This window comes from Ixodes scapularis, unplaced genomic scaffold, assembly GCF_016920785.2.
Source record: "Ixodes scapularis isolate PalLabHiFi unplaced genomic scaffold, ASM1692078v2 ptg000712l_1__unscaffolded, whole genome shotgun sequence".
Taxonomy (NCBI): Eukaryota; Metazoa; Arthropoda; class Arachnida; order Ixodida; family Ixodidae; genus Ixodes; species Ixodes scapularis.
In genome coordinates, this window is record NW_024610026.1 from 1,365,943 (window position 1) to 1,393,094 (window position 27,152).

The window sequence follows — 27,152 nt, forward strand, 5'->3', positions numbered from 1 at the left end:
GCGTGTAAATGTATTCACACATTTTATACAGATATTCATTCAAAGTGTCCAATGACTCGGTTACAAGGTACATACAATTCAATGTTTTTACAAGATGACATATTCACTTGACTTTATCTTAGTGTGCCCGTGGCAACCACTTTTTTTTAACTAACTAGGATTTGATGACGCGTCAGACTGATTTCTATTGTGCTCCTCGGCAACCACACTGTCCTATATAATACCCTTTTTATTGTTAACGCCACTGTGCGAAACATGACAAATTGTACTGTCCTGTAGGCCTCACGGCTGTTGACGGGCACTAAATAAACTATCTATCTATCTATAAGATGCGATAGTGCCGCAGCCGTGTGGCTGACCCTGTGTTGCACGATGACAAGGCCAGGTGTCCAGTCTTCAGCAACGGTGAAGTAATGCAGGAGCTTCGCAGAAATGGTCGCCGTCGAGTGCAGCCTCGCTGGTTGACACTGATGAGCGTAGAGTGGAATGTTGCGAAATGTGACAAACTATGGATAAGAAATTTAGCGAAGAATGCCACAAATACCATTAAAGTGCAGCACCATGGTTCGTTTTGTAGCACAAAAGATGCGATAGTGCTGCTGCCGGGTTGCATATTTTGTGTTGTAGGAAGACACGGCACGGTGTCAGATGTTCACGAACAGCGAAATGACGCAAAAGCTTCGCAGATATGATCGCCGTCGAGCGCAGTCTCTCTGGTCCAAACTGGTGCGCGTAGAGTGGAATGCGGCGAGAGTTAACAGACGTGCGATAAGCACTTCAGCCGAGGAGGCCGCAAATCCTTAAATCTTGTAATAAAACAATACCTCAATTTCAAATCCAAATAATTTATTTGTATCCGCAAGTACAGATGCCGGAGCAACGGAGAAAAAAGGCAATCTTTGTTGGCTTGACGAGGTCCTGGCCCCGAGGGCTTGGCAGATGGTGACAAAGATGCAGAAAAAACAATGAGGGTAATAAATATGCAAAAAACGCGTTAACTAAAAGGTTAATATAACTTCATACGTAACATACAAAAAGTAGGTACAGTGATTTGCTATCTAGACTATAAATGTAAAATTATCGAAATAATATTTATTGAGTAATGTTGTTAGGTTATAATGAAGAAACTACAAGCCGTGATTTGTGCAATAACGGGATACCCTTCATTCCTCCGAGCAGTGGGCGCGGATGGTGGTTATATTTCTGGTTAAATTTGATGTATCAAAAAAAAAAAAAAACACTTCTAGTGATGAAAAACAAAATGACCTAGTCAGAAGGTATTCATACAATTGATATATATTTATAATTTTGTATTTTTGAAATGATGATTCGGTGTGGAATAAACAATGGACGTCTCCAATAAAGGGTAACACTCTCTTTTGAAGCAATGGTATTTTATTTAGACTTGATTTCGTCGTCGTACCCCAAAGGAAATGACAATACGTTACTTGGGATTTAAATAATGCGCGATATATGTGTAATTTTATATTTGCAGGGAGAATGAAACGACATCAAGCAATAATACCGACGATTTTGCATAATTTACTGGTAACATGCTCTTTAAGTTCATCCCAAGACAAGTTTTCTGAAAATATAGCACCCAATGTCCTATAATTTTTCACTGGTTCATCCGGCTTAGAATTAAACCGGAGAGTTTTGTTTACACCTACATGTTTATTGATTGATCTAAATACTATTACTCTAGTTTTTGTTTCATTAATTTTAAGCCCATTTGACTCTGACCACATTGCAAACTTGGAGAGCATGACATTTTCTTTGATTATTAAGTTATCCACATCCGCGTCAGAGGGGAACAGACTGGTGTCGTCTGCAGACATTATTAAATGAGAGTCCTCCTCAGTATTCATATTATCCTTTATTTAAATAGTAAACGTTAAGGGCCCCAATAAGCTACCTTGTAGGATACCATATCTGATCGGCATAAAACATGATAAATGTCCATCCATGCAAACATACTTCATACGATCTTCTAGGTATGAGCACAAAAGTGAAAGTGAGGGACCACGAATGCCGTTCTGGTATTATTTATCAACGAGTATTTTGTGTCTAATACAATCAAAGGCTTTCCTAACATCTATAAATATGCCTAACGTCAAAAGTTTGTTTTCGATCTTATGTAGAATATTTTCTTTTGTAAGAGGAGTGCGGATTACGTCGACTTTCCCTTTTTAACACCGAACTGAGGCTCAAAAATTCCTGAGTGTTTGCGAAAACAAAAAAAAAGCTGTCTAAACGACACAAAATGATCTTTTCGAGCCCGTTAGAAAATTAGGTAATACCGATATAGGTATAATGAGACATATAACTCTTTTCAACCCCCTTCTACAGCACTGAGACTTTTGCACGTTTCGTTTTCTTAGGGAAATCTCCGCACGACATGAACGAATTGAAGATATGTACAAGATATGGCACAATAATGTCAAGAATATATTTAATGGGGTTAATTTTTAGGTCATCAATATTATATGTTTTACTATTTTTTAGCCCATAAATGGTTTAAACACGTCATCAAAAGTAGCACGATCCAGAAAGATAGATTCATTGATTCCTCATGAAATGTCTTCCACGGCTGCTTCGCAGTATGAGCTGAAGGCAAGATTTACGAAATCGGAATTAACGTACAGCCAGCCCGGCATCAGGCACCAATCTGCCATATATTCTAAGTTCTCCTATTGAACTGTGTGATCGACTGCGCTGTAGGATTTCCTTTATTGATTTCCAAGCAATATCTGGGCGTTTCCTCGACGACTTTGCCCTCCTTAGATATGCTGTTGAGGTATTGCGATATTTCGTGAAGATAGCTAATTTATTTAGGTCTTTCGTAGTGATATAACCTCTGTACAACCAAGTTTCGTGCCTTATCTTTTTGATGTGAACAGGCGTTATCCAAGGCTTCCGAATATATTTTATAAGGTAATTGTCTGATATAGAAAACATTTCTTATAAACAGTTTTTAATCTACCAAGAAAGTTTTCATACCAAGGTTGTGCAGAAATACTCAAAAATGTATTTGGAAATACAAATACTGGGAGACATTAAAATAGTAGCTAAAATACTGATACTGAAATATTTATGTAAAAATGTATCACGATACGTATCGGAAATACATTATAAATAGAGGCAAAAGGTATTTGGAAATACAAATACAGGAATACATTTTAGCGAGGCAGAAATACAAATACTGAAATACTGATACTGCAATACATTTTTTCGAACTTGTTTGAGACGCCAAATGAGATGAAGCTTGAAGTTGGAAGTGGAAGTTTTTGATCCCGAAATTGCTTTCCCGTAGGCTTGGCACTTTGCCTTGAAGGTAGTGGTTTCAGACGAGGAGGAGTCTCCAATGGGCTTAAAAAATGTTTTACCAAGGACTGTCCGCGGTCCCTTCCCTGATATCCTGTCTCTCTGACGAGGGATGCGAAAAGACTTTGACCTCTAAATAAATTATATGTCATCCTAAATCCCATCAAAATGTCACAACGCCCCTTTGTAATAAGAACGCCCTGTCAACATTGATCACATGACGTCACGGTGGAATGAACTGAAATTCTTGATCTGTGGGTGTGGCCTTGACCATGAAACTTTACCACGTTGCTGTATGAAAAGACAATACGTACTTTCGCTGTAGGTTACCTCGTTGAAGATCATGCAGGCGCATTTGGAATTTTCGAGAATAGTGAACTACCTGAACATTCTGGAACACATGCCTTATCTTCTGTTACGGCTGAAAAAACGATACGGTGGCATTCCTGTTGTGAAGGTCCTTCCTGCCGACCATCCGCCACCGACGCATGGATTGCAGTCCTCAAGTTTCGCCAAGCATCATCCAAACGCAGGCCTCGTGGATTGCGACATGATATTGCCGGCACAGGTGCGAGCCGTTCGAGAAACAGCGCGCTCGAGACGAGTCGCAGGTGTACGAACTATGAGCCGGCACAGCGAGGCCACGTCTGGCCTCCTTTCTGGGTTTCGGATCGCCAGAGCAGCGGGTCACGTTCACGTCGGCTGATGACGCATCCTTGAGCCGTTCAATATTACGGGCGCAGCCGCAGATGCCTTCGAATATGTGTTGAACTTCACTGCGTGAGTCATCCTATCTATTTCAAGTCAACCACCGCCAGGCTCGTGCTGCAGCGGACTGTGTATGTAAGCTAAGGCAAGAGAGGCGGTTAGCCGCGGGCATTGGATGCCAGCAAACAATGACTGAAGGAATCCCTACATAAGGACCTGGGGCAGAAGATGCACCCACTCCACTCCTGGCACGCCACCTTGTTCGAGTCCCCGACTACGCAACACTTCTCAAAAGAGAGAACAGGACGCATAGAAAAATAGTTTGGAGAATCGGAGGGAACTCGGTCGGCATGGTAACAATGCCCCAGCATCTCCTTGACCTAGCACCTCAGAAGTAAAACAATAAAATAAAAATAGACGGGTTCGGATTTTTTCTTCGGGGGGGGGGGGGGGGGGGGGGTATCTCTCAAGAGATGTATCGAAATACATTTCACCCTGATTGTATCGCGATACAAAGAAACATTCCAAATGTATTTCGATATAGATATACAGATGCTGGTGAAAAAAGTGTATCGCGAGAAATACAGATACGAAATGAATTTCTGAAATACTATCGCGATACATTTGTATCGCGATACTGCCCAACCCTGTTTCATACACATCGTTGATGTTTATCTGTGACAGTATCGGTGTTCCATCATTAGATATATTTTCATTGTTAAAATACAATAGGTTTTTATTTGATAGAAAATGGTAAGAAAAAGGCTGTCTTCTGACTTTAGTAATAGGATTTTTACAATAAAAGGAAACAAAAGTCGGAATATGATCACTTGCGTCGCAGGAAATAGTGCCCGCGGCATTCATCTTGGTGCTTCTATTTGCAATAAAGAGGTTGATGACACTTGATGAGCATTCAGTGTCTCTTTTGGATGACATAATTCCGTTTTGAAAGCCGTAGGGAGCGAGGGTATTATTGAATTGCGAAGATAGACTAGCAATATTGAGCATATTCACGTTGAAATCTCCCCCCATTATAACAGAAAAATTATTTGCAGACAAAAACTCCAAATAGCTGTCTAAAAAAGACAAAAAATGGCAGAAATTCACTGATGGTGGGCAATAAGCAACAAAAAAAAAACGTTGATTTTTGCATCGTGCACTCAAAATTTCATAATCATCAGTAATGTCGGTAAACGAAAGAAGCATTTCACACTGAAGGGCGTTAGTAATTATTATCAAACCACCTCACCCTCTTCGTTCACTTCTGTTCAGAAAGAAGCAATTATAGCCCGGTAAAACAAACATATCCTGTTCGTTTCGACACCAAGATTCGGAAAACATTATAATGTCGAACTTAACTTCGCACGTAAAATTGAAAGAATAAAACACAGAGCACAGGCACAGAACAATCACTCCGTGTTTTCTTTTTTCAATTTTACGCATTCATGTTCAACCCGCTCGCCTTCACCATTAACTTCACACATTTCAAGGGGAGAGATAATGTCGCCTATCATGTTTCTTTTTTATTGAACGGACATTGAGATGAAACACATAAATAGCTTTCGTATCGAGACAAGTTTTGATATCAGAAGGGAAGATTAATTTGTGGTAGTGCATCACACACAAAAAGCAAAAGAAATCGGGACAAGATCCTCTTCATGTGTAATTGAGACAATCGCAGTGCCAACTGATTTTCGTGCCATTATCTTGCACTTTCGAATCCAAACAAAGCGCCATTGGCACTCTGCCTCTTTTTTTCTTGCGTGGGTAATTCCAAGCAGCCTTTTCAATGTAGGGCATAAGTGATCATCTACAAACGCAGGTGTTGACTCATTAAAACCTAATTCAAAAGCAGATGACCGTTTTTTTTTTTTTGCTTTTTCCAAAACTGAATTACGCTTATTCCTTTGTGCAAACTGTACGATAAGGTTAGTGATTGCTGCATCCCTGGTTGGCACACGGTGGCATAACTCAACCTCTGAGTCGGTAATCTGCTCGCCCACCAGGTTCTCTACCTTACTGATTAAAAGCATGACGTTTTCATCATTGGTTTTTGGAATTCCCTTTCTTTCAAGTTACGGTTTCGGGAGTACTGTTCACACTGGGTGAGCCTCACTTCAGCAACTCGGGCGCTCTTTTTCTTGATATCTTATTTTTCCTTAAAGCTGCAATCGCCTTTTCCAGGGCTGAATTTTTTTTCATGACTATCGTTAATTTCGCATTAATGTCCTCAAACATTTTGTTTATGAACTCCATTTCCCCGTTTATGCTCTTCAGTTCTGAATAAGTTTCGCGAAAATTGGACCTAAACTCGCGTTCAGGTGAGTCACCGAGCATTTTGAGTTATTTTTTTTATATCATCCTTAAGGCCTGAAAATATTTTAGTTATCTCTTCAGACATGACCAAGAAAAACCCAGACACAGTTTACTATTTGAAACACAATAAGCAAAAACAGTCTGTTTTCGGCACTAGTGTTGGTGCGACAAAAAAAAAAAAAAAAGAAGGGAAAGGTCGTAAGCAACAAGTACCAACATGGAACGGTGGCTAATATTTTGGGAGACGATGTACAACCAGCCGCCAACACTGACAAGTGCCGCGAACAGAAAGTTGAACCAAGTATTTTGTACCTAGATGTCACTGGGCCAGGTTAACAGATGACCAATAGCAGCCGGCACGTGCCGGTTTTGATGACGATGACGCGTTGCAGTTTTTGCTGTGCCGTTTTCGCCTGTCGACGACCGTGATCCGTCGGAAGCATAAAATCGGGGTTTCCAGCCGCGCTCGGTATCAACCTCAGTCAACCTGGAACGTTAGCGAAGATTTCTAAGGACGATTTACAACCAGCCGTCACCACTGCCCAGTGCCGCAAACAGAGTCTGTGTTTTTAATAGCCATTTGTTTTCAAAATTAGTGAGCCGTGGGTCGAGCGTAGCACAAACGGTTTCCTCAAAATCCCAGGTGCCTCTTTTTTTTTTTTTCACAGGGCAGCACGTAAGCCAAGATTAGTCTTTGTGCAAAAAAGGATAATTATAAAATAAGATAGCACATACGACCCTCTTTGCTGACTGTTAGTGGCGAGCATGATGAAGGTAAGAGAATCAGATGCGCAGCCGTACGCCATGCTTCCCTTTGGTGACGTAACGTTTGGATGTTGAGCAAAGTGAGCAAGATATAAGAAAAATAAACTTTTGATTTGGTTTCAAACTAAAATATTTTTGTAAACAAGTGCAAATCTTGGGGAACGATATGCCATCTCGGAATAAGGCAGTCACCAGCATTGAGATGATGCCCATGAATTAGACAGCTAAATATCAGCGCAGCTCCCCATACGAGCTACATGTCCTCCAGAGCGAATTTTTGGTGTCTAAAAAGAGAGACGAATGCCGCAGACATTCACACACACAATGATAGCTTTGGTTGGTTTACACGCAAAGCTTCTTAACTACCATCTTAAGTGATAGCACTAAAAAAAAATACTCTGGCACATAGCCAATGTTTGCACCGTTGAGAATTATTACGCAGTGATCTTTTCAATAGAGTCTTGACTGAATAGAACTTTTTTCTATGACAAAGAATGAAAGAAATCGACCAACGAGAAAAAAAGAAACGTGATTAATAAGGGTGGCAAAAGCTCCATGTTTGACACAAGCCTTGCAACTCCGATTTCTAGTACACAGGAAAGACCATCAAGGGGACGAACAAAACACTTGAAAATATTGTACAAACAAAACAATGTGCAACACGAGCTGCAAAACTTTCGTTGAAATGCTACGAAGCTTCACAGAGGCTTGACTGATAGAGTTTACTAGTCTTCTTATCTGGACTGTTTCACTTACAACTCTCTTCGTGTTATTTACCTGTTGGTGTACTATTTCTGTTCATCCATTGCACACTACAATTATTGCATTCGTTCACGTGTTTAGCTAATTTAAAATTTGCAGCATTATTCTTTAAATTTCTTTTTTTTCTAATTCCATTAACTTGCTATTGGTACACCCTGAATTTTATCATACCCACTTAAAACCACAAGTTAAACGTATCCCATAGACTGCTACAATTTTGCACGAGACCGACTTCTTACGGCGTTTTTTTTTTTGTGTGTGCGTGTGTGTGTGTTCACTCCAGCTTGTATGAAATGGCGTTATTCTACATTCTCAAATTTAATACAAATAAGTATGCCAGCGCAAAATAAAAAAAAAGATGAAACGAATAGAAGTAGAAGACTCACACGCAGAGCGCCTACTGGCGACCCTAATTTTCTTATAACTAAATACAATACAAGAAAAGAAAACAAAGAAACCGGGAAATCTAATTTTTTCGCCTCGCGTCTTCCATGTTGTTTCTTTTATTATCATCGTGCACCGACTCGTCCAAGTACACACATTGCTATGAGTCTTATATTCCTCAAATAAATATTTGTATAAGGTGCCTGTGAATTCCTAACTGATGTTGCTTCGATCTGATGCGCTGTATTGTTCACTGTTTAGGAAGGGTCAGAACATTAAACATTTCTCAACATTTAAGCGTGGTTTGTGTTATTTTTCTCTCGTTGGTAGATTATTGAGGTTTCTTCTGAAGAAAGAACAAAGTAGAGCATTACCCTAGTGCAATATATGAGTGAATTAATTATCAACTAAGAGGCGTAGTGGGTCGACGCGTTTGAGTAGCTGACATTAATCTTTCCGAGTTTCTTTGACACGGCTCCTCCCAGTGGTCGGCCCTTCGTCGCGTTCGCCTTCGCAAAACAGATGAAAGTGGCTTAATGTCAGCATGTTTAAGCGGTATGCTTCGCGGTCTCAGTGATTTACTATCATTTCTATCACTGTCCTCCTGATCAGCATGGCAGCAGAAGGGTCTTCAGGTCCACTTGAGAAGTACTCTGATCGACAGGAGTGAGAACGTGTGTAGGAGAGGCGAAATCACTTTCCTTTCCAATGGGCTGGAGGGCGGCGTTCCGGCTTGTTTTCGGTCAGTAGAGAGTTTTAGTGAACCGTTCCGATGTCTCCAATGTAAATACCCGATACTCCGGCGCTGCCTTCGCGCGTGCATTGTGGCGTTTATCGGGAATCGTTAACGAAGGTATCGGAACGATCTACTAAAACTCTCTTGTAATGCTGCGGGCTTAGTTTGAAGCTCCATGCGGCTTGCGACCACTTCGGCTGCTTTCGCTCCAATGTCATATGTTTCGCTCACTAGGTATTTCAACCGGGGAATAAGTGTCAAAACAGGAAGTCCACTGGTGAGCTGGCTGTTAAACATCATCATCTAAATCCTGAGACAAAAAGCAAACACTTTTAGCATGTATGCTCATTCCGACCCCAGAGTGGTGAGAATATGTAGCGATTTCGGGGTACCTATCGGTATTTTGCCATCGGGAGATGGAATTATATAATATAAATTGGCGCATCTTGGGACTTCTAGTAGCGGGGTCGCTAAGGGTACTGCGTCGTTGTGTGTTGCACATTTGGTCAGGGTCCAGGACTTTCAAATAATCAATTGTCAATAGGTCATAGAAATTCTTTTTGGATTTATACTAGGTTTTATTAGTTGCTTATGACTAATCTGTTGCGATACCGATTATAGAAACAAATAGAAAATTCAAAAATAGTTGAGGATATGTAAAAGTTTTTATGAGGTTGATTTCTTGCTACACTCAGTCTCATGAATTACGCGGTGAGAGATGAGGGGAGAGTTTATGAGTCCGATAAAAATGAGTAGTGTTTTTTTTTTATTCTGCAATAGGGGTAATTCTTTCAAAATGTATGGTCGTGTGCTTAGTGTATGACGATGTTTATATAAAGTTGGAATACATCCTAAGCAAAAACGTTCATTTTAGTCGAAATATAAGACACAAGAAGTGCTGTTACTGATTTAAAAAAAGATAGACAAGAAGAAAGCAAACAATTCATCAGAAATACGCCGATGGCAACCGATACTTAAACAATGAGCCTTTTTTTTATTGTATCACAGTCGTGTTTATTGCTTTTGCCCACTAAACAGTCCACTGCACAAAAGCCTTCCAACAAGTCTTTGAGAGCTCTCCTTGTAAATAATTGTGTCTCACGCAACAGATCGTCGTACAGACTATCTGGCTGAATGTTAGAGGCGAAAAAATTAGGCAATAGACTGCGCAAATACATTAGCTCCAAATTTAAGACAGAGACATAAAGGTCTAGAGCATCAACAGAGTTTTAAAGGAGGCAAACCAACTACTTACGGTCTTAGGACGAATATCTGGCTAGCAAAGTTGGAGGGCAGTCATCTAAAGCTCTCTATTAGATGTTATTGAATATAAGCATACCGTCAAAGTGGTGTGGGATGGGATACACTGGAGAAAAAAATACCCGAGCGTCCACTCAAATACGGCGCGTGGTCGGCGGTGGGTCACCAGCTGCCACAGCAGACCACTACGAGCGCTTGCGTGCACGCTGCTGTGTCGCCCACAGTACAACACACTCATTGGAACGTGCGCACGCGTCACCGGCATATAAAACGAGGTCTCACGACAAGATTAATTGATGGTGGCACATGGGTGAGACGGAAGATCCAACACAAAATTCTCGCCCGCAATATAAAATGTGTGTACCACCAGCAAACCCATGCATGTGTTGTTCAGCTGCTCCTCACGGAAGAACCATGGAAAGTAATGAACCCCTTATAAAAAAGGTCATCAAAAGTATCTGTAAAATTTTGAGCATTTAAACCTCCAAGGAACGCGAGATTTAACGATGTACAATAAATGTCAGGCAAAAGCCCATTTCAAAGGGAAATAGAGGAATAGGGCAGTCTATCATATATAAAGGCGAAATGTAACGGCTGGCCGTTGGAAATTACTATTTTGTAGCGGACGTCGGAATCATAATATAAGCAGCAGTGTGGAAACCATCAGCGTAAATTCAGTATTCTTATAATCAAGGGGAGCACTGTCCTTTCGTTGTATAAACACTCGCAATGTAAAATATTTCTGTACGCCGCCACGGTAGAGGAGCTCGTTCAGATGATTAGAGCAGGATCAAAATAGACGGATTTCACTAAGCGTTCCACACATGAGTTCCCCCTTCATAACTTGAGTTCAGAGGAGGCTGGCGGCAGTACACCAGACGGCCAGGCCGTCACCTGACCTGCGCGCGCAGAGCCTCCGCCAGTTTCCAACACATACACAAGATTGAAGTTCCCTAAATGTATAGCGGCAGCGGTGGCTTAATGAAATTGGATAGAGAAATCGGTTTCTTAAGGTTCCACACGTTGCTTCCCTACTACTAAGATACGCGTCCAAAGAAAGCACTTTCAGTGACATTCCGGGCATAGAAGACGCCATCTATTTGCCTGTTCCGAAGTTTTAGATCTACCGAAGGAAATTATAATTATTGATGATAACGCACTACTAAATACCGGTTCCACCCTCCTTATTGCCGCATATTAAGAAAGCCTTCAGGTTGCGTACTTTGTAATAGCGACTCTTCCAACATGGATTTAAAGGTAATCCCTGACTGAAGTCGCCAACACGCCCAGAAACCTGTAGATATTATTGACTATCGGCAGGTAGTTTCGTACCAGACTGCCCCTAAAAATATGTTTACAAATGACCGATGTAATAATTTTTGTGGTGCCTGTTTTCCATATTGATATCCCGCGAATTTTGGATGCATTTCCCATAGACCGTAATGTGTAGATTTTCCATATTTACCAACCTTCTGGAATTTCGCCTTCGCGCGATATTCAAGCTAAAACTAACGACTGCATGGCATATTACTCTTTCTTAAAGATCACCCTAGCACTCCAGTATAATATGGAGTCAATATCAACATTAGTTTTAAAGCAAATTATGCCATAAACTTACATTTTGTTAGGGATCGAACTACTAGTATACTTGACAAATTAACATTCCAGTTATTGAAGTAAATAGCGGAGAATGTCTCTAGTCTGGCTCAAGGCGACTGAGAATTTAATGTAAACCGGTCTAGAACTCGTGATCTCGGCTATCGCACTACCTTATTGTTACGGGGCCCAAATAGGTTACGAGCTTTATGTATGCTGGTTTGTTTTAATTATTAACGTTTATTACCAATTAGGTCAACATGCGCTATGAAGACACGTCAGGTCCGAACATACAGTTCCTGCTCACATCTATTCAAAAGGAGCAGGTTGGTGTCGCTTTCACAATATTATTCTTGATGATTGCTTGGCCCAGCCGAAAGCTTTAAATGTAATATAATATATTGGAAAGCATTCGTCTGCGCACATTCGGTAAACACTTTAATATGTGCGTCTCTTTCTAGGGATTTGCGCGAACCTTCGAGGATGACGATATTGGTTGGCCAACCCAAAGAACCTATGCGGACGCAAACGATACCTATAAGCACCTTCTTGATAAGTACGGAAGAAGTCCCGCAGATATTACGGTTGCTGTGACCGGGTAAGCATAACAATTATTACAAATTAAACAATAAAACAAGCGATAAACTAGTACAAGTTTAGGAAGTATGTGAGCTGTTAATAGATAAAGAAGATATTTTTCCTGAATTTAGCTAGATATATTAATATGAAGTTAAATGAATATATACAAAACCCGTTGTATTATTTTAGTGCTAATATTATAAGTCAATATTTGTGGTGGAATTAAAGTATAGCTTCTGGTTTTGGTACAGGCGAGATTGAGTGAAATTAGTAAAACTCAAAATAAGCGCACAGTAGGAATGATGGCCATCTGGTTGACACAAAAATAATATAGAGGTTTAGTATAGCGCACCCCTAAGTTTGCCCAACGCCGCCGCTGCAGGCACCATACAAAAAAACGTGTTTTATTTTTTTCGGTGCTCACGCAATGCTTTAAAACAACGTGTTTACTGAAACTTGCCTCCAAAACTTTGCATCACTGTATCGAGGCAAAAAATGTGGAAGTGGGCTAAAGCCAAGACCGACCGTGTTCGAAAATTGTGGCTCTCTGAACCGCGGCCGAATTGTGAGTCACGTTTGACGTGTCCTCGACACTGCGATTTTCGATACAGAACCACATTTCTCTCCCACCGCAGAGCAATGGACATTCCACAAACTGTTTCGCAAATCCCACTAAAAAAAGCAACAATCGCAGGCAGCTTGCTGCTGGCGACGGTTAAGGACCTTTCGGCGAAGGTCGGTAGAAAACCGCTCGAATATGCCACAACCGGTCGACGCCCGTGTCGCATTTAATATATATATATATATATATGTATATATATATATATATATTCAGGACTAAACACTCATTTTGTATAGTAGAGTATTTCGTGTGTCAATCAATAGAACCTTTGTATCGTTACAAGTTAAAAGTGCGAAATTCTTGGGTTTTGCCGTGTTGCATAAAAACGCTATTCTAAATATCTATATATCAACGTGCAATCACATTAAAACTTTATTTAGCGCTAACGCGCGGTGAAACTTGGTACGTGAATCTAAAACTCCCAAATAATACATTTTGAAAAGGCATAAAGTGTTAAGACTAATCAAACGCAAAACAAACAACAAAAACGAGATACAGTCAAAACTAGAAACATACCCAAGTCTTGATGATAAAAATTTATTAAATAAGGCTCTGGCCACAAATAATAAAGTGATAAAGATCCCGACGTTTCGACGTCAGCTCAGCCCTTTGATCACAGGTAAGTATACTTCCATAATCGTCGGATTTCATAGGGCGCGGTGTTGTCTTCTTTTAAAGGGGTTGTTTCTTCGCGTATGATGCTGATGACGTTTAACTCGACGAGCCCCGCATTGGGCATCGTAAACCAGACCCGTAGGCGCTTGGAATTGTCCCAACTGATCGGTTGATGTTTTTCGTTTGTGTTTTGAAAGTGCCGAGACTCTCAGAAAAGGCGTTTTCGCTAGTTTGTTTCTCCGTGTCACAAATAGAGCTGTAGATTCAAATAATGTCCTACTGAACTCGTTTTATTTTTCTGAGGGACTACACAAGAATGAGGACATTAAAACTACGAGGAATGTTCCTGCGTCCTAACCGGGCGCTGCTCGCAAGGCGTCTGCCCTCTTCTCCTCTCACCTCTCTTTCCGTGGGGGCGACTTGAGTTTTTTCGTCCACCCTCACGGAGGTCTGGCCGTCTGGCCCGCAACCGGGCCCCCGAGCTGGTGTCGGGTATCCCCGGTGCGTGCCAGCCTCTTCCGCGGCTCGAGGGAGCGTGTTGCGGGGAAGACGATGCTCTCGCTGCAAGCCTCTACATCACCCCCCCCCCCCCCCTAGTGGCAGAGAACGCAGAAAGGTGGCACGAGCAGCAGAACTTGAAGTTTATGGTTTACGCAGGGAGAATTGAAGCCTGTCCGGGTAGTGAACTCGCCGTCCGGAGCGTGTGGTTCTTTCCGGCTTTCTCGAGATAGGAAGCACTCCCTGGTCTTGCGCGGGTAGAGAAGCCGGTGAAGAACGAGGCGAAGAATTTGTAGCTGGTGGAAGGATGGGGAAAGGGAAATCGGCGTCGGAAGCGGTGTTTACAAAAGCGGGCTTCAGGCGGTCGGTGGCGATTACTTGGTTGTTTCCCCTGATTGTGACCGTGAATTGTTTGGGTCCCCGTTTTACGACCTTGTAGGGGCCGTCGTACGGTTGTTGGAGGGGAGTTCGCACCGCGTCGTGTCGAACGAACACGTGTGTGCAGGTGCCGAGATGTGTGCTGCCGTAATTGTCTCGACGAGCCGTTCGAGGTGGGGTCGCGCGTAGTCCTTCCATGGCGTCTTTTCGGCGGGTCACGTAGCTTATTGGGTCGGACAAGTCTCTGTTGCTGGCTGATGTGAAAAATTCGCCAGGCAATCAAAGTGTAGTGCCATAGACCAACTCTGCTGTTGTGCACGAGAGGTCTTCCTTGAGCATTGTCCTGACACCAAGAAGGAGGAAGGGCAGAACGTCAGTCCAGTTGGTACGCTGGTGTGCTTTCAAGGCTGCCTTCATTTGCCGATGGAACTGCTCAATCATCCCATTGGCAATCGGATGATAGGCGGTTGTTTTCGCGTGCTTTCATGCGAGCAGGCGCGTCAGTTGAGTGAAGAGTGACAATTCAAACTGGCATCCGCGATCGGTCGTGATGATGGACGGTACTCCGAAACGTGAAATCCAAATTGACACAAAACCGCGAGCGACGGTTTCGGCAGTAATGTCCGAGATGGGAATAGCTTTCGGCCAGCGTGTGAGCCTATCTATGCACGTGAGGATGTACCGCTGGCCTTGTGATGGTGGTAGCGGTCCGACAATGTCAACGGGGACCTGGTCGAACCTTTCATCAGGAGTAGCAAAGGTGGAGAGGGGCGTCATGGTATGTCGCTGGATCTTAGCTCGCTGACAGGATATGCACTCTCGAGCCCACTGACGAACATCGCACCTCATGCCGGGCCAAACGAAGCGAGAAGTGACGAGGTGCTGTGTTCCTCGTATGCCCGGGTGCGATAGCGAGTGCAGTTTCTCGAACACCATTTTACAGAAGTGTGCGGGAAGAAAGGGACGAGGCGCTCCCGTCGACATGTCGCACCACAGAGTTGCGTCATGCATGGGCAGTGGTACCTCGCGCAGCTCCATCGAGTGCGTAGCTGTGTGCAGTTGGCCGAGCTCGGTGTCTGTTTTCTGAGCAGCAGCAAGGGTGGCGAAGTCCAGCACTGGACGTTCAGCGGCGCCGATGCAGAGGCGTGACAAGGCATCCGCCACCGGGTTGTCGTGGCCGCTCACGTGTCCCATGTCCGTCGTGAACTCCGAGATGTACGACATTTGGCAAAGCTCACGAGTTGTGTGGGCTTGGATATCCGACTTCAGCTATCGTATTGTGAAGGTCAGTGGCTTCTGGTCAGTGAGAATGAAGAAGCTTCTTCCCTCCAAGAGATGCCGAAAGTGACAAAGCGTCAGATATGCGGCGAGAAGCTCTCGTCCGAAGGTGCTGTATCTGCGCTCGGTGGGTGACAGTGTCTTGAAGAAAAAGGAGATGGGCTTCCAGATGTCGTTTTGCCATTTGCTGAAGGACCGCTCCAATCGCAACTTCCGAAGCATCCGTCATGACGCACAGCGGAGCGTTGTCCTCGGGGTACACCAAAAGGGTTGCCTCCGCGATGTCTGCCTTGATTTTGGTGAACATGCGCTCCGCTGTTGGATCCCAGTTCAAAGCGGCTGCCTCGCCGGGCTCTTTTTGAGGCATTCTTGCAGCGGTTGGAGGGTTGTTGCGGAGTGGGGGACAAAACGCTGATAAGAATTTACGATTCCGAGGAACTCCCGCAGCTGGCTTCGTGTTGACGGTCGAGGAAAGTTCCGGATCACCTCAACCTTCGCGGGAAGTGGACGGATGCCTTGGTGGTCAATGTGGTGTCCCATGAACTCCAGCTCACCTACACCGAACTGACACTTGGCGGTGTGGATGCTGATGCCGTAGCTCTTGAGACGCTCAAACACAGCTTGGAGGTGTTGTTCGTGCTCGGCGGGTGAGGAGCTTGCGATGAGGAGGTCGTCGACATAGGCACGGCAGAAGGTTAGTCCCCGGAGTACCTCGTCGATAAACCTCTTAAAGGTTTGGGCGGCGTTCCGAAGACCGAACGGCATCCGGACGAATTCGTATAGTCCGAATGGCGTGATGATCGCGGTCTTCGGCACGTCGTCCGGGGCGACAGGGATTTGGTGATAAGCGCGCACCAAATCAATCTTTGAAAAGATGAATGCTCCGTCGAGGTTGGATGTAATGTCTTGGATGTGCGGGATCGGATAACATTCGGGAGCAGTGACGCGGTTTAATGCGCGGTAGTCGCCGCATGGTCTCCAGTCTCCGGCTGTTTTCTTTTGTACCATGTGCAGTGGTTAGGCCCATAAGCTCGACGATGGTCGCACGATGCCCAATTTAAGCATGTGCTGGAATTCCTGTTGAGCAATTCGCAGCTTGTCAGGGGCGAGACGACGCGGTCGAGCATGGACGGGTGCTCCGGTGGTTTCAATATCGTGAGAAACGCTGTGCTGCAGAGGGCGTTCGTCACAGCCAGTGCGCGTCAATTCCGGGAACTCGCGCAAGATGGTTATGAATTGTGTTGGGGAGTTAGGGATGACATGCGCCGGAGCTGGAGAAGGCACTGCGGATGATACGCCCGACACGGAGAGGTTAGTTATCGTGTCGAGGAGACGCCTTCGTCCCATGTCCACCAAAAGTCCGAAGTGTCGGAGGAAGTCCGCACCAATGATGGCATGTTGCACGTCCGCGACGACGAACACCCAGCGGAAGGTCCGTCGGAGACCGAGGTTCAAGGTTAGCGAACGCTCACCGTAGGTGGGAATTGCGTCCCGTTCACAGCTTGAAGCTGCGAGGTGCTTGACATCTGCTTGTCTTTAGGTGTTGCCGGTAGTATGCTGACCTCGGCACCGGTATCCACGAGGAAGCGGAGCCCGGTGTCGCGGTCGGGGACGTAAAAGAGGCGTTGGCGGCTGTCCGGAGTGGCCGAGGCACTTGCCGCCTCTAGTGCTCCGCGGTTCCGTTTGCCGTGTAGGGTGTGGTGGACTTTGTGACATTATCGCCGAAGCGGCGTTGGTACCAACAGATGCCTGTTTGTGCTGGTGAAGATGGGCGGCGTCGTTGGGACCGCGACTGGCTACGTCCGCGATGTTGCTGCAGGGTCGCCACGGCAGTCGTCAAGCGGGAGATCTCCGCGCGGGGCTGTTGTATCTCGTCCGTAGGAGTTTCGACGGCCCATACAACCGGAGTCAAAATCTCCATCAGCTTGTCGGCGAGCTCTGCCAGCGGTTCAATCCCGAGGTCTCCAACGGACGCCAAGATCATGCGCACGTTGTGGGGCAGTCGCTGGACGAACAGGTTCCGCAGGAACGAAGCGTTGATTGTAGATGCCTTCTCACCCGTCAGCTGCTGCATGCGGCGCAAGAACTGGGTAGGTCGGCGGTCACCAAGTTCCTCGGTGGTCAGGAGTTGTTGTAACTGTCTTTCCTCAGAAGCTGTTGTGCGGCGAATCAGCTGCCGCTTGAGGGTGCTGTAGGCATCTGTGCCTGGTTGCTGGAGGAGCAGGTCGCGTATATGGGTGGCAATGTCTGGTGGAAGGCTGGCCACGATGTGAAGATACTTGGTGCGATCAGCGGTGATCTTCCGAGTCGCGAACTGCGCTTCCACTTGTAAAAACCACAGCTCGGGATCCGCAGGCCAGTACGGTGGGAGCTTGAGGGCGACGACGGAGACGCCTTCCGCAGGGGGCGCCGTGGTTGAGGAGTTGGCAGAAGCATTTTCTTCTTGATTCATCGTAGCGCTTGAGGTCGGGTTTTTCGTTTGTCCGGGTCACCAATGTAGAGTCAAATAATGTCCTACTGAACTCGTTTTATTTTTCTGAGGGACTACACAATAATGAGGGCATTAAAACTACGAGGAATGTTCCTGCGTCCTAACCGGGCGCTGCTCGCAAGGCGTCTGCCCTCTCCTCTCTTCTCTCTTGCCGTGGGGGCGACTTGAGTTGTTTCATCTACCCTCACGGAGGTCTGGCCGTCTGGCCCGCAACCGGGCCCCCGAGCTGGTGTCGGGTATCCCCGGTGCATGCCAGCCTCCTCCGCGGCTCGAGGGAGCGAGTTGCGGGGAAGACGATGCTGCCGCTGCAAGCCTCTACAGAGCTGTTGTTGATTGCGATGGTGTGGCCCGTCTTCGCAACGTGTTTTGTCAGCTCGCTACCCTGCACATCATGCTTCTTTCATCACACTGATGCTGGCTTAGGCGTTCCGGGACATCTTTAGTTTTCCCAGCGTATGATGCGAGGCCGTCGCTGCTTCAAACGTTGGGTGGCGGCTCCGCACAGAAATAGAGAAACAAAAACTAAATTCCACTGATTAGTTCCATTCCTCTCACTCCACAAATCAGGCACATTTTTGAGCGTATTTCGCTTATATAACAGAATGTGATATTTTGCGAATTATTAAGTTTAGGCCAATAACTGAGTCACCAGGGTTTAACAACTTTAGACTCCGATCTCTTAGGTATCACTTCGATAAACTGAAGTAGATCTTACAAAAATTAATATTGGCGTCCTGTATACCGGAAATATTCCCAATAACCTAAAGGTCTCGATATTATGTATTTTATATAACAATGAAAAATGTCATATATCAGGAAGCTACAGTCCAATTGCGATTTTACTTCTCTTAACTTATATATTAAAAACTGGGTACCCACTACGATGACTAGCTTCTGCGACATATTTTCTTTATTAAGTAATACACACTATGGGTTCCAACAACAAAAATTTAGTATTCCACTATAGGAAGATTTTGAAGATTGCGTTAGCGAATCACTGGACAAAATAAGATTGCGCTAGCACTGTTTATAAGTCTATTGAAGGCCTTTGATACTTTTTGCCACTTTCGAATGCTAGATAGGCTTGACAGATAAGATTTCAGAGGCCCGTCCTATAATTTTTTCAGAGCTATTTGAATGATAGGTTGCACTTAGATAAAATAATGAATAATGTAAGCCGTACAGATAAAGTGGACGTCGGTGTACTACAGGAAAGCACTATGGGTCCCACGCTACATAATATTCACTTAATTGATTTAGGAATTTCGCCGTTGCGCTCTAAAACATATCAGTACGTTTATTATACATATGTTAGCTTTACCGTATAATAGCTATGAGGAGGCAATTTCTTTCTTTCAAGAATATATAAATACATTAATGGGATGGTTAAGTTCAAATGTTCTCTCAAACAAACAAATGTTGTCAAAACAAAGCTTATTTGCTTCCGAAATTCTTAAAAACCAATTGCATTGTCACCTACACTTTACTTCACTCATCTCAGTGTATTAATTGTTATTGTGAACCTTTGCCTTATGATCAATCGGTCAAGTATTTAAGTTTTAATGATGACGAACAACTGTCATAGCTACAACACGTTGAATACGCAACTAAAAGACTGCGCGCCGTTTCAGCCTATTTATTTAAAATAATACTGTATGTGTATTTTGAACATAAGATTACTAGTGCTCTAAATTTTAGCAAAATCTATTCTACGAAATTGGTTTACTTTATTTGAGCACTGTTCGCCATAGGAAAGAAATCTATCAACAAAATTTTAAAACATATAACAAACAACACTGCCTATTAAACATTTTACGAAGCGTTAGATCTAGAAAATTAAGCGAAGACACTCCGGAGTTCATTGTCTTAAAAACTTGAAGATATATGTTACGCTTATAAATTATTACTATGATTCTATTCTTAACCTGAGTTTCGCAAGAAAAAAAATACACTTACGGCGCACGAAGAGGTTTAAGATCCCTTGAGGGTATACACAATACTGAAACTGATTTATAAATCATAATTAGGGCTCCTTGTTTTCGGATAAATCCAAAAAAACTCCGAAAAACACCCGCCGGTAAAATTTCTGTCAATTTGGATTTATCCGATAAACTTCGAATTGTTATGTCCGCATGCCAGCCCCCCCCCCCCCCCCCCTAAACCCCCCAAACAACAAAACAAAAAGTATTTTTTTTTTTTTTTTACAATTTGAGCAGCGCAGGAGGAATGGTCCTGGGAAAATAACACCACAATTATCTTTCAAGCCTCGGACCGGTGTCAAAAAGGGGTCTTACGGCTTGTCTCGTCAAGGTTGGTTCAGGGAAACAGGTCACCGTACCATTCGTGTCACGACAAAAGCCCCTCTTTGGGTTTCCAGTTTGGGCCATGGGATTTGGAATATAGAGAAAGGAGAGGGTATGTTTCGGGTGTAACACTGAAAAATATGGACAAGAGATTGTATAAAATAGGGAAGAGGGGCAGTTGAAAGGAAAGGAAGAAGAAGACGTGCTTCGAATAGGTCTGTGCTCTTTTCGTCTCTCTTATTTGTGGCTATATCTTAATAGTATCAACCTTCTACACGTTTTTTCTTTGAGCCTATACAAGTGCGAAGCCTGCCTCCAACTGCATGCGGGCAGGTGTGCCGTTCGGCTGGGGATTGTTCCTCGGCTTTTCTGAAATGACTCCGCTATGTCCACTAGAACTACCTCACTAACGGCAAGTCAAAGAGCTGCAACCGACCGATACAGCGTGAGTTCCTCGATACGCGGTACATCTCTTGCAAAATCGGAGTACGAAGCTTCCGCTGCTGACTTGGCAGAAGACCTCACAGCTTGTCAACATTCAAATATCAACGTATTGAATGCCGAAGAGTCACAACTCTGTGACATGGAGCTCAACGACGACGAAGAAGGCTGGCAGACCAAAGGAGATAAAAAACGCAAGAAGACTGACTCAAACTCAAGCAAAAGCACGGATACAGTTACCCACTCGCCGAAAGTGGCAGAAGGGCTGACTGTCATCTTTGTATCAACGGTTGAAAATCAGCTCATCGCAACACTCAGCAGCTTTAAACTGTCAATTGCTTTGGAACAAATGTGCCCGGAGTGCATTCTTGAGGTCCGTCCCAACAAAAGACTCAACCTAATTGCAGTAGACACACGCAATGGCCAGACGACTCGAACGCTCTTTTCCTGCTCCGAGCTTTGTGGAATGAAGCACAGCACTGCTGTGCTCTTGCCAAGTCGTCGCAATCTTGCCACTCGACCTTCCGGAGATCTCACGTTCTGTTCGATCTCTACTTCAGAAAGCGCAGGATCAACGTCTGTGATGACTCCGACGGCGTAGTGCCGCGGAACCGGCTCATATGCTCATATGAGCCGGTTCCGCGACACTACGCCGTCGGAGTCATCACAGACGTTGATCCTGCGCTTTCTGAAGTAGAGATCGAACAGAACGTGAGATCTCCGGAAGGTCGAGTGGCAAGATTGCGACGACTTGGCAAGAGCACAGCAGTGAAGCTGTCTTTCTCTACAACGACACTGCCAAGTTATGTTTACCTCGGCCATGTTCGTCACCCAGTCTCTCTATTCAAGGAACGCCCCATACAGTGCCGTAAGTGTTGCGCGTATGGACACCGAGAAGCGACTTGCAAGCGAACTCCTATTTGTAGCCGCTGCGGAGATTTACATGAGAGCAGCACCGAGTGTTCGGCGCAAGAAAAGTGTGTCAACTGTGGACAACCTCACGCTGCCACTTCTTCATCCTGCCCCAAATGGAAGAAAGAAAGCGAGACTCGCAACTACACACGTCAACATGCCGTTGATTTTCGTGCTGCAAGGACAGCTGTCCAACAGTATAAGACAGCCGACGTAAATCAAAATGGTCAGCCTCTCCAAGCCCACCGAAAAAAAGGAATGATCCCATCAAGGAGCCTAATGTCTATAGAGACGACCGACCAGGTTGATGTCCGAAATCCATCTGGGCTTTTTATTCTAATCCCCTCGCGCTTCAACCTTCTCTTCTTTTTCTAGAGATCTCATAGTGGCGCGTGGCCACAGGATTCCCCCCCAGGAATCAAGGCTAATAGGCTTGTATTCTGATGAAGGCAGGACAGTTCTGGCGAAGGTGGCGCGAGGGAGGTGCGCATGGTGTTTTGGAGGAATCCAAGTCGTGGGCTATGAACGATGGAGTCCCAAAGTTGCGAGCTGAAGAAGCGATACTATAAATGCCACGAAACCTGCTTGATGGGTCGACCAGGAAGATGTGGTACGCTGTTTGGGAGTGTGGGGCCAGCACTATCCATAAACGCAGTTTTTATGCGGTCGGCCGCTACAACTTCTTCGCGACCGTTGATGTCCAGCGTGAATGTTTTGGAAGTCCGCGTCAGAACTTTGTAGGGACCATTGTACGGTGGGGTGAGGCCCTTCTTAATTCCTTCCTTGCGTAAGAATGCATGGGTACAAGTGGTAAGGTTTTGGCTGGTGAAAACCTTTGGATGAGCTGGTTGGCGTGGTGGCACAGGTTGCAAGCGACGAATGAAGTTTCGTAACTCATCGAGATACTGGTGAGGGGTAGGGGCGTTGCCGTGGTCCGGTGTGGGAATAAAGAACTCGCTCGGTAAACGTAATGGTGAGCCATACACCAGCTCTGCTGATGTAGAGCTGAGGTCCTCTTTGAATGAAGAGCGTAGACCTAGGAGCACCATGGGTATGTGGTCTACCCAGTTAGCTCGGCCTTCACATGCTACGATGGCGGTTTTGAGCTGCCGATGTAGGCGTTCCACCATGCCGTTGGCAGAGGGGTGGTAGGCTGTTGTATGGATGTGGCGAGTTCCTAGCAACTGTGTTAATGATGAGAATAAAGCGGACTGGAACTGTTGACCTCTGTCTGTTGTGGCAATGGATGGACACCCGAAACGGCTGACCCATATGTTAACGAAGGTCGCCGCAACTGTCTGTGCCGTAATGTCTGGAATCGGCGCTGCTTCCGGCCAACGAGTGTAGCGGTCGACACATGTTAGAATGTAGGTGAAACCGCGGGATGGAGGAAGAGGTCCCACAATGTCAATGTGGATATGATCGAAGCGGGCATCTGGGGTGCGAAATGGCATGAGAGGTGTGTTGGTATGTCGAGTAATTTTTGATCGCTGGCACGAGAGACACTGTTTAGTCCAATCTCGAACGTCAGTGTTCATCCGTGGCCACACGTAACGTGCACCAATAAGGCGTTGCGTAGCTCGCACGCCCGGGTGGCTGAGGCCATGGAGTTGTTCGAAAATTTGTCGACCTAATTTGGGAGGAATGTAGGGTCGGTTGGTTCCCATGGATATGTCGCAGATGACTTTTGTGGGACATTGTGGGAAGAGTATCTCTTTCAGCTGCAGAGACGTGGATGTGTCTCGGAGATGCTGAAGTTCAGAGTCTTCCTTTCGCGCTGCAGTCAGTGTCTCCAGGTCGAGGTCTACGCAGGGCGAGGACATAGCCCCGACACGTGACAGGGCATCAGCCGCTGCGTTATCTTGTCCTTTGATATGACGAAGGTCGACGGTATATTCTGAGATGAAAGCTAGGTGTCGAATTTCCCGTGCAGAATAGGCGTTGTGGTTACCCTTAAAAGCAAACGTCAGCGGCTTGTGGTCTGTTAGGACATAGAACTGTCTTCCTTCGAGAAAGTATCGGTAATGCCTCAGAGTTAGGTATATGGCTAGCAGTTCTCGCCCGAATGGACTGTAGCGCGTTTCTGCTGGTTTTAACTTCTGAAAGAAAAAACCTATGGGCTTCCACTCGCGGTCCAGATATTGCTGTAGCACCGCGCCTACAGCAGTGTCTGACGCATCAGTTATAACGCGAGTATTAGCGTCTGGCCGCGGATGAACAAGAAGCGTTGCACTTGCCAGAGCGTCCCTTACCGATGAAAATGCTGATTCGGCCTGGTCACTCCACGGTGGAGGCGCTTGGGGGCCCTTTGTGGTCTTTAGATGATTCGTTAGTGGTTGCAGGAGGCCGGCGCAGTTAGGTGTAAACCTGCGGTGAAAGTTGACCAGGCCCAGATATTCCTGAAGTTTTCGGAGAGAAGTGGGGCGAGGAAATTCACGGATTGCCTTAACGTTTTCTGGAAGAGGCAAGATTCCTTGGGGCGTGACGCGGTGACCTAAAAAGTCCAAGTCGTTGACCCCGAATTGGCATTTGCTTGGGTTGACGACAATGCCTGCTTTTTGAAGTCGATCGAAAAGCAGGTGGAGGTGTCGTTCGTGCTCGGCCGGGGTTGAACTGGCTACGAGGATGTCATCGACATAGGCGAATATGAAATGGATCCCTCTGGTGACTTCGTCAATGAACCTTTGAAATGTCTGGGCCGAATTCCTCAGACCGAAGGGCATTCTGATATATTCGAAAAGGCCGAATGGGGTGGTGATAGCTGTTTTAGGGATATCACTGGGCGCCACAGGAATTTGATGGTACGCCTTGACTAAGTCTATCTTGGAATAAATCATGGTTCCAGAGAGGTTAGCAGAAAAATCCTGTATATGTGGGAGAGGATATCGGTCGGACACTGTGGAAGCATTGAGTGCCCGATAGTCTCCACACGGGCGCCAGTCATTTGGATCCTTTTTCGGGACCATGTGAAGTGGTGATGCCCAGTTGCTAGAAGATGGCCGGATGATGCCTAACTGTAACATGTGTTCAAATTCTCTCCTCGCGATCTGCAGACGCTCACCAGCGAGTCGACGAGGTCGCGCAGACACGGGCGCACCTGTTGTGGTGATATGGTGCATGACTCCATGTTTTACAGGAGACTCCATGTTACATGGTCGTGTGATAGATGGGAACTGGGGAAGGATGGCTTCATACGCTGATGGAGCCGAAGAACGTCGTATTGGGGAAACTGTCAGGTTTGATATGATACCCTGAACAGACAACGTTGTGGTGGTATCAGTCAGGGTGCGGCTGCTAATGTTGACTGTAATTCCGAATTGATCCAGGAAATCAGCGCCTATTATGGCCTGTTGTAGGTCCGCGATGACGAATACCCATCTGAACGTCCGCCTGAGCCCAATGTTAATCGTCAGGGAACGTTGACCGTATGTGGCTATTGCGGAGCTGTTGACTGCCCGAAGAGACGGCCTAGTCGGTTGTAGCTTGCGATCAGCAGGGGAAGCAGGTAACACGCTGACCTCCGCGCCAGTATCCACGAGGAACAGAATGCCTGAGAGAGTGTCGCGAACATAGAACAGGCGGCTGCTGGGTTGGCCGGGATCACCCGCCGCCATTAGTGTCGGGCCTCGGCATTTCCCGTCCATGAACAGGGGTGGGTGCAGCGTCTTGCTTGGTCACCAAAGGTGCGATGGTACCAGCGGATGGACCGGCCACCGGAGTTGGTAGTGCGGCGAGAGGGCGATCGGCCACGAGAAGAACTGCGCGGCCTTGATCGATCTGGTCGGTCCTGGGCAGGTCCGAAGGCGGCAATGGCAGCAGCCAATTGCTCGATTTTCGATTCAATTTTGGCGGCGGCCGTTTCCCATGATTGTGAAGCAGGTGTTGTGACTGCACGAACAGCCGGAGCGGAGTAGTCAGCGGTTCGGTCTGCTAGTATTGCGAGACGATCCAGCGACATGTCGTCTGCAGCGGCTAGGATCATTCTCATGCCTTCTGGTAGCTTCTGTAAGACGAGCTCACGCAGGATTGCGTCATGACCGTCGTGGTTATGTGAGCCGAGCAGTTGACGCATCTGATGGAGGAGCTGCGACGGCCGGCGATCACCAAGCTCTTGTGAGGTCAGCAGCTGTTGGATCCGTGAGCGCTCTGTTGCCATTGTCCGAGTCAGGAGGACAGACTTTAGATGGTCGTACGCGTTGTCGGGTGGTGTTTGCGACAGCACGTCGTCTATTTCGTCTGCAACCTGAGGTGGTAGGCTGGCGACGACATGGTAAAAACGGGATATCTGCGTAGTGATTTTTCGCAGATGGAAGTGCGCCTCCACCTGGGTAAACCAAACCTGAGGGTTTTTCGGCCAGAATGGTGGTAATCGCAAAGGCAGAGTTCCGGTCACTTGAGCCCCGCTTGCTTCGTCAATGTCGCCGTGTGGTTGAAGGGTGGGTGGACCGGTGTTGCCAGGTTGGCGGCCAGTCGTGCCGCTAGTGCCCGGTTGTCCTTCGTCGGTCATGATAGAGTAGTTCGGTTGATCACGTCCGGGTCACCAAATCTATAGAGACGACCGACCAGGTTGATGTCCGAAATCCAACTGGGCTTTTTATCCTACTCCCCTCGCGCTTCAACCTTCTCTTCTTTTTCTAGAGATCTCATAGTGGCGCGTGGCCACAATGTCAGTGCTGTGAATTACGCTGCAGCACTTCAGCGAAAAGGCAAAACGACGCAGGGCGGCATCTGAATTGAACAACCACCACACCTGCACTGTGGAATCGAAAGCCGAAACTGTCAGACCAGCATTGAATGTGACGCCTGCACTGAAGCCGCAACCTCCTCTCAGCCTGAACACTGAACTTACAGCTAAATCTGCATGGGAAAGCTGGATTCCACTTCTTCAGAAGGCAACCCGCATGGCTTACGCTTTTCTATCTACTGTGGATGCGCACTGGGCGCGACTTCTCCTCTCATTCCTTAACATGATTCTTCCTCTTATTGAGTCACAGTAAAGGGAGGGAAAGCTAACAGGCCGTGTCAACGAAACCGGAACCCCAAATTCCCATCGATTCTCCAATGGAACGTGAACGGCCTTCGTACACGCATTCCTGAACTTCGGCAAATTCTACAGCAGAGAACCATAGATGTAGTTGCACTTCAAGAAACCAACATCCTACAAGGTGAGGTACGACTCTCTCC

At 45.8% G+C, this 27,152-nt stretch overlaps 1 protein-coding gene across 1 annotated transcript in view; it reads left to right on the forward strand.

The window, feature by feature from the left end:
- LOC120839938 overlaps positions 1-27,152 on the forward strand; it is a gene marked incomplete at its 3' end in the record, with an annotated part of 208,837 nt that overhangs the window by 85,035 nt on the left and 96,650 nt on the right. The window contains exons 7-8 of the mRNA XM_042287971.1: positions 12,106-12,177; positions 12,313-12,449. Coding sequence (XP_042143905.1) covers positions 12,106-12,177; positions 12,313-12,449 — 209 coding nt within the window. The remainder of the gene's footprint in view (positions 1-12,105; positions 12,178-12,312; positions 12,450-27,152) is intronic.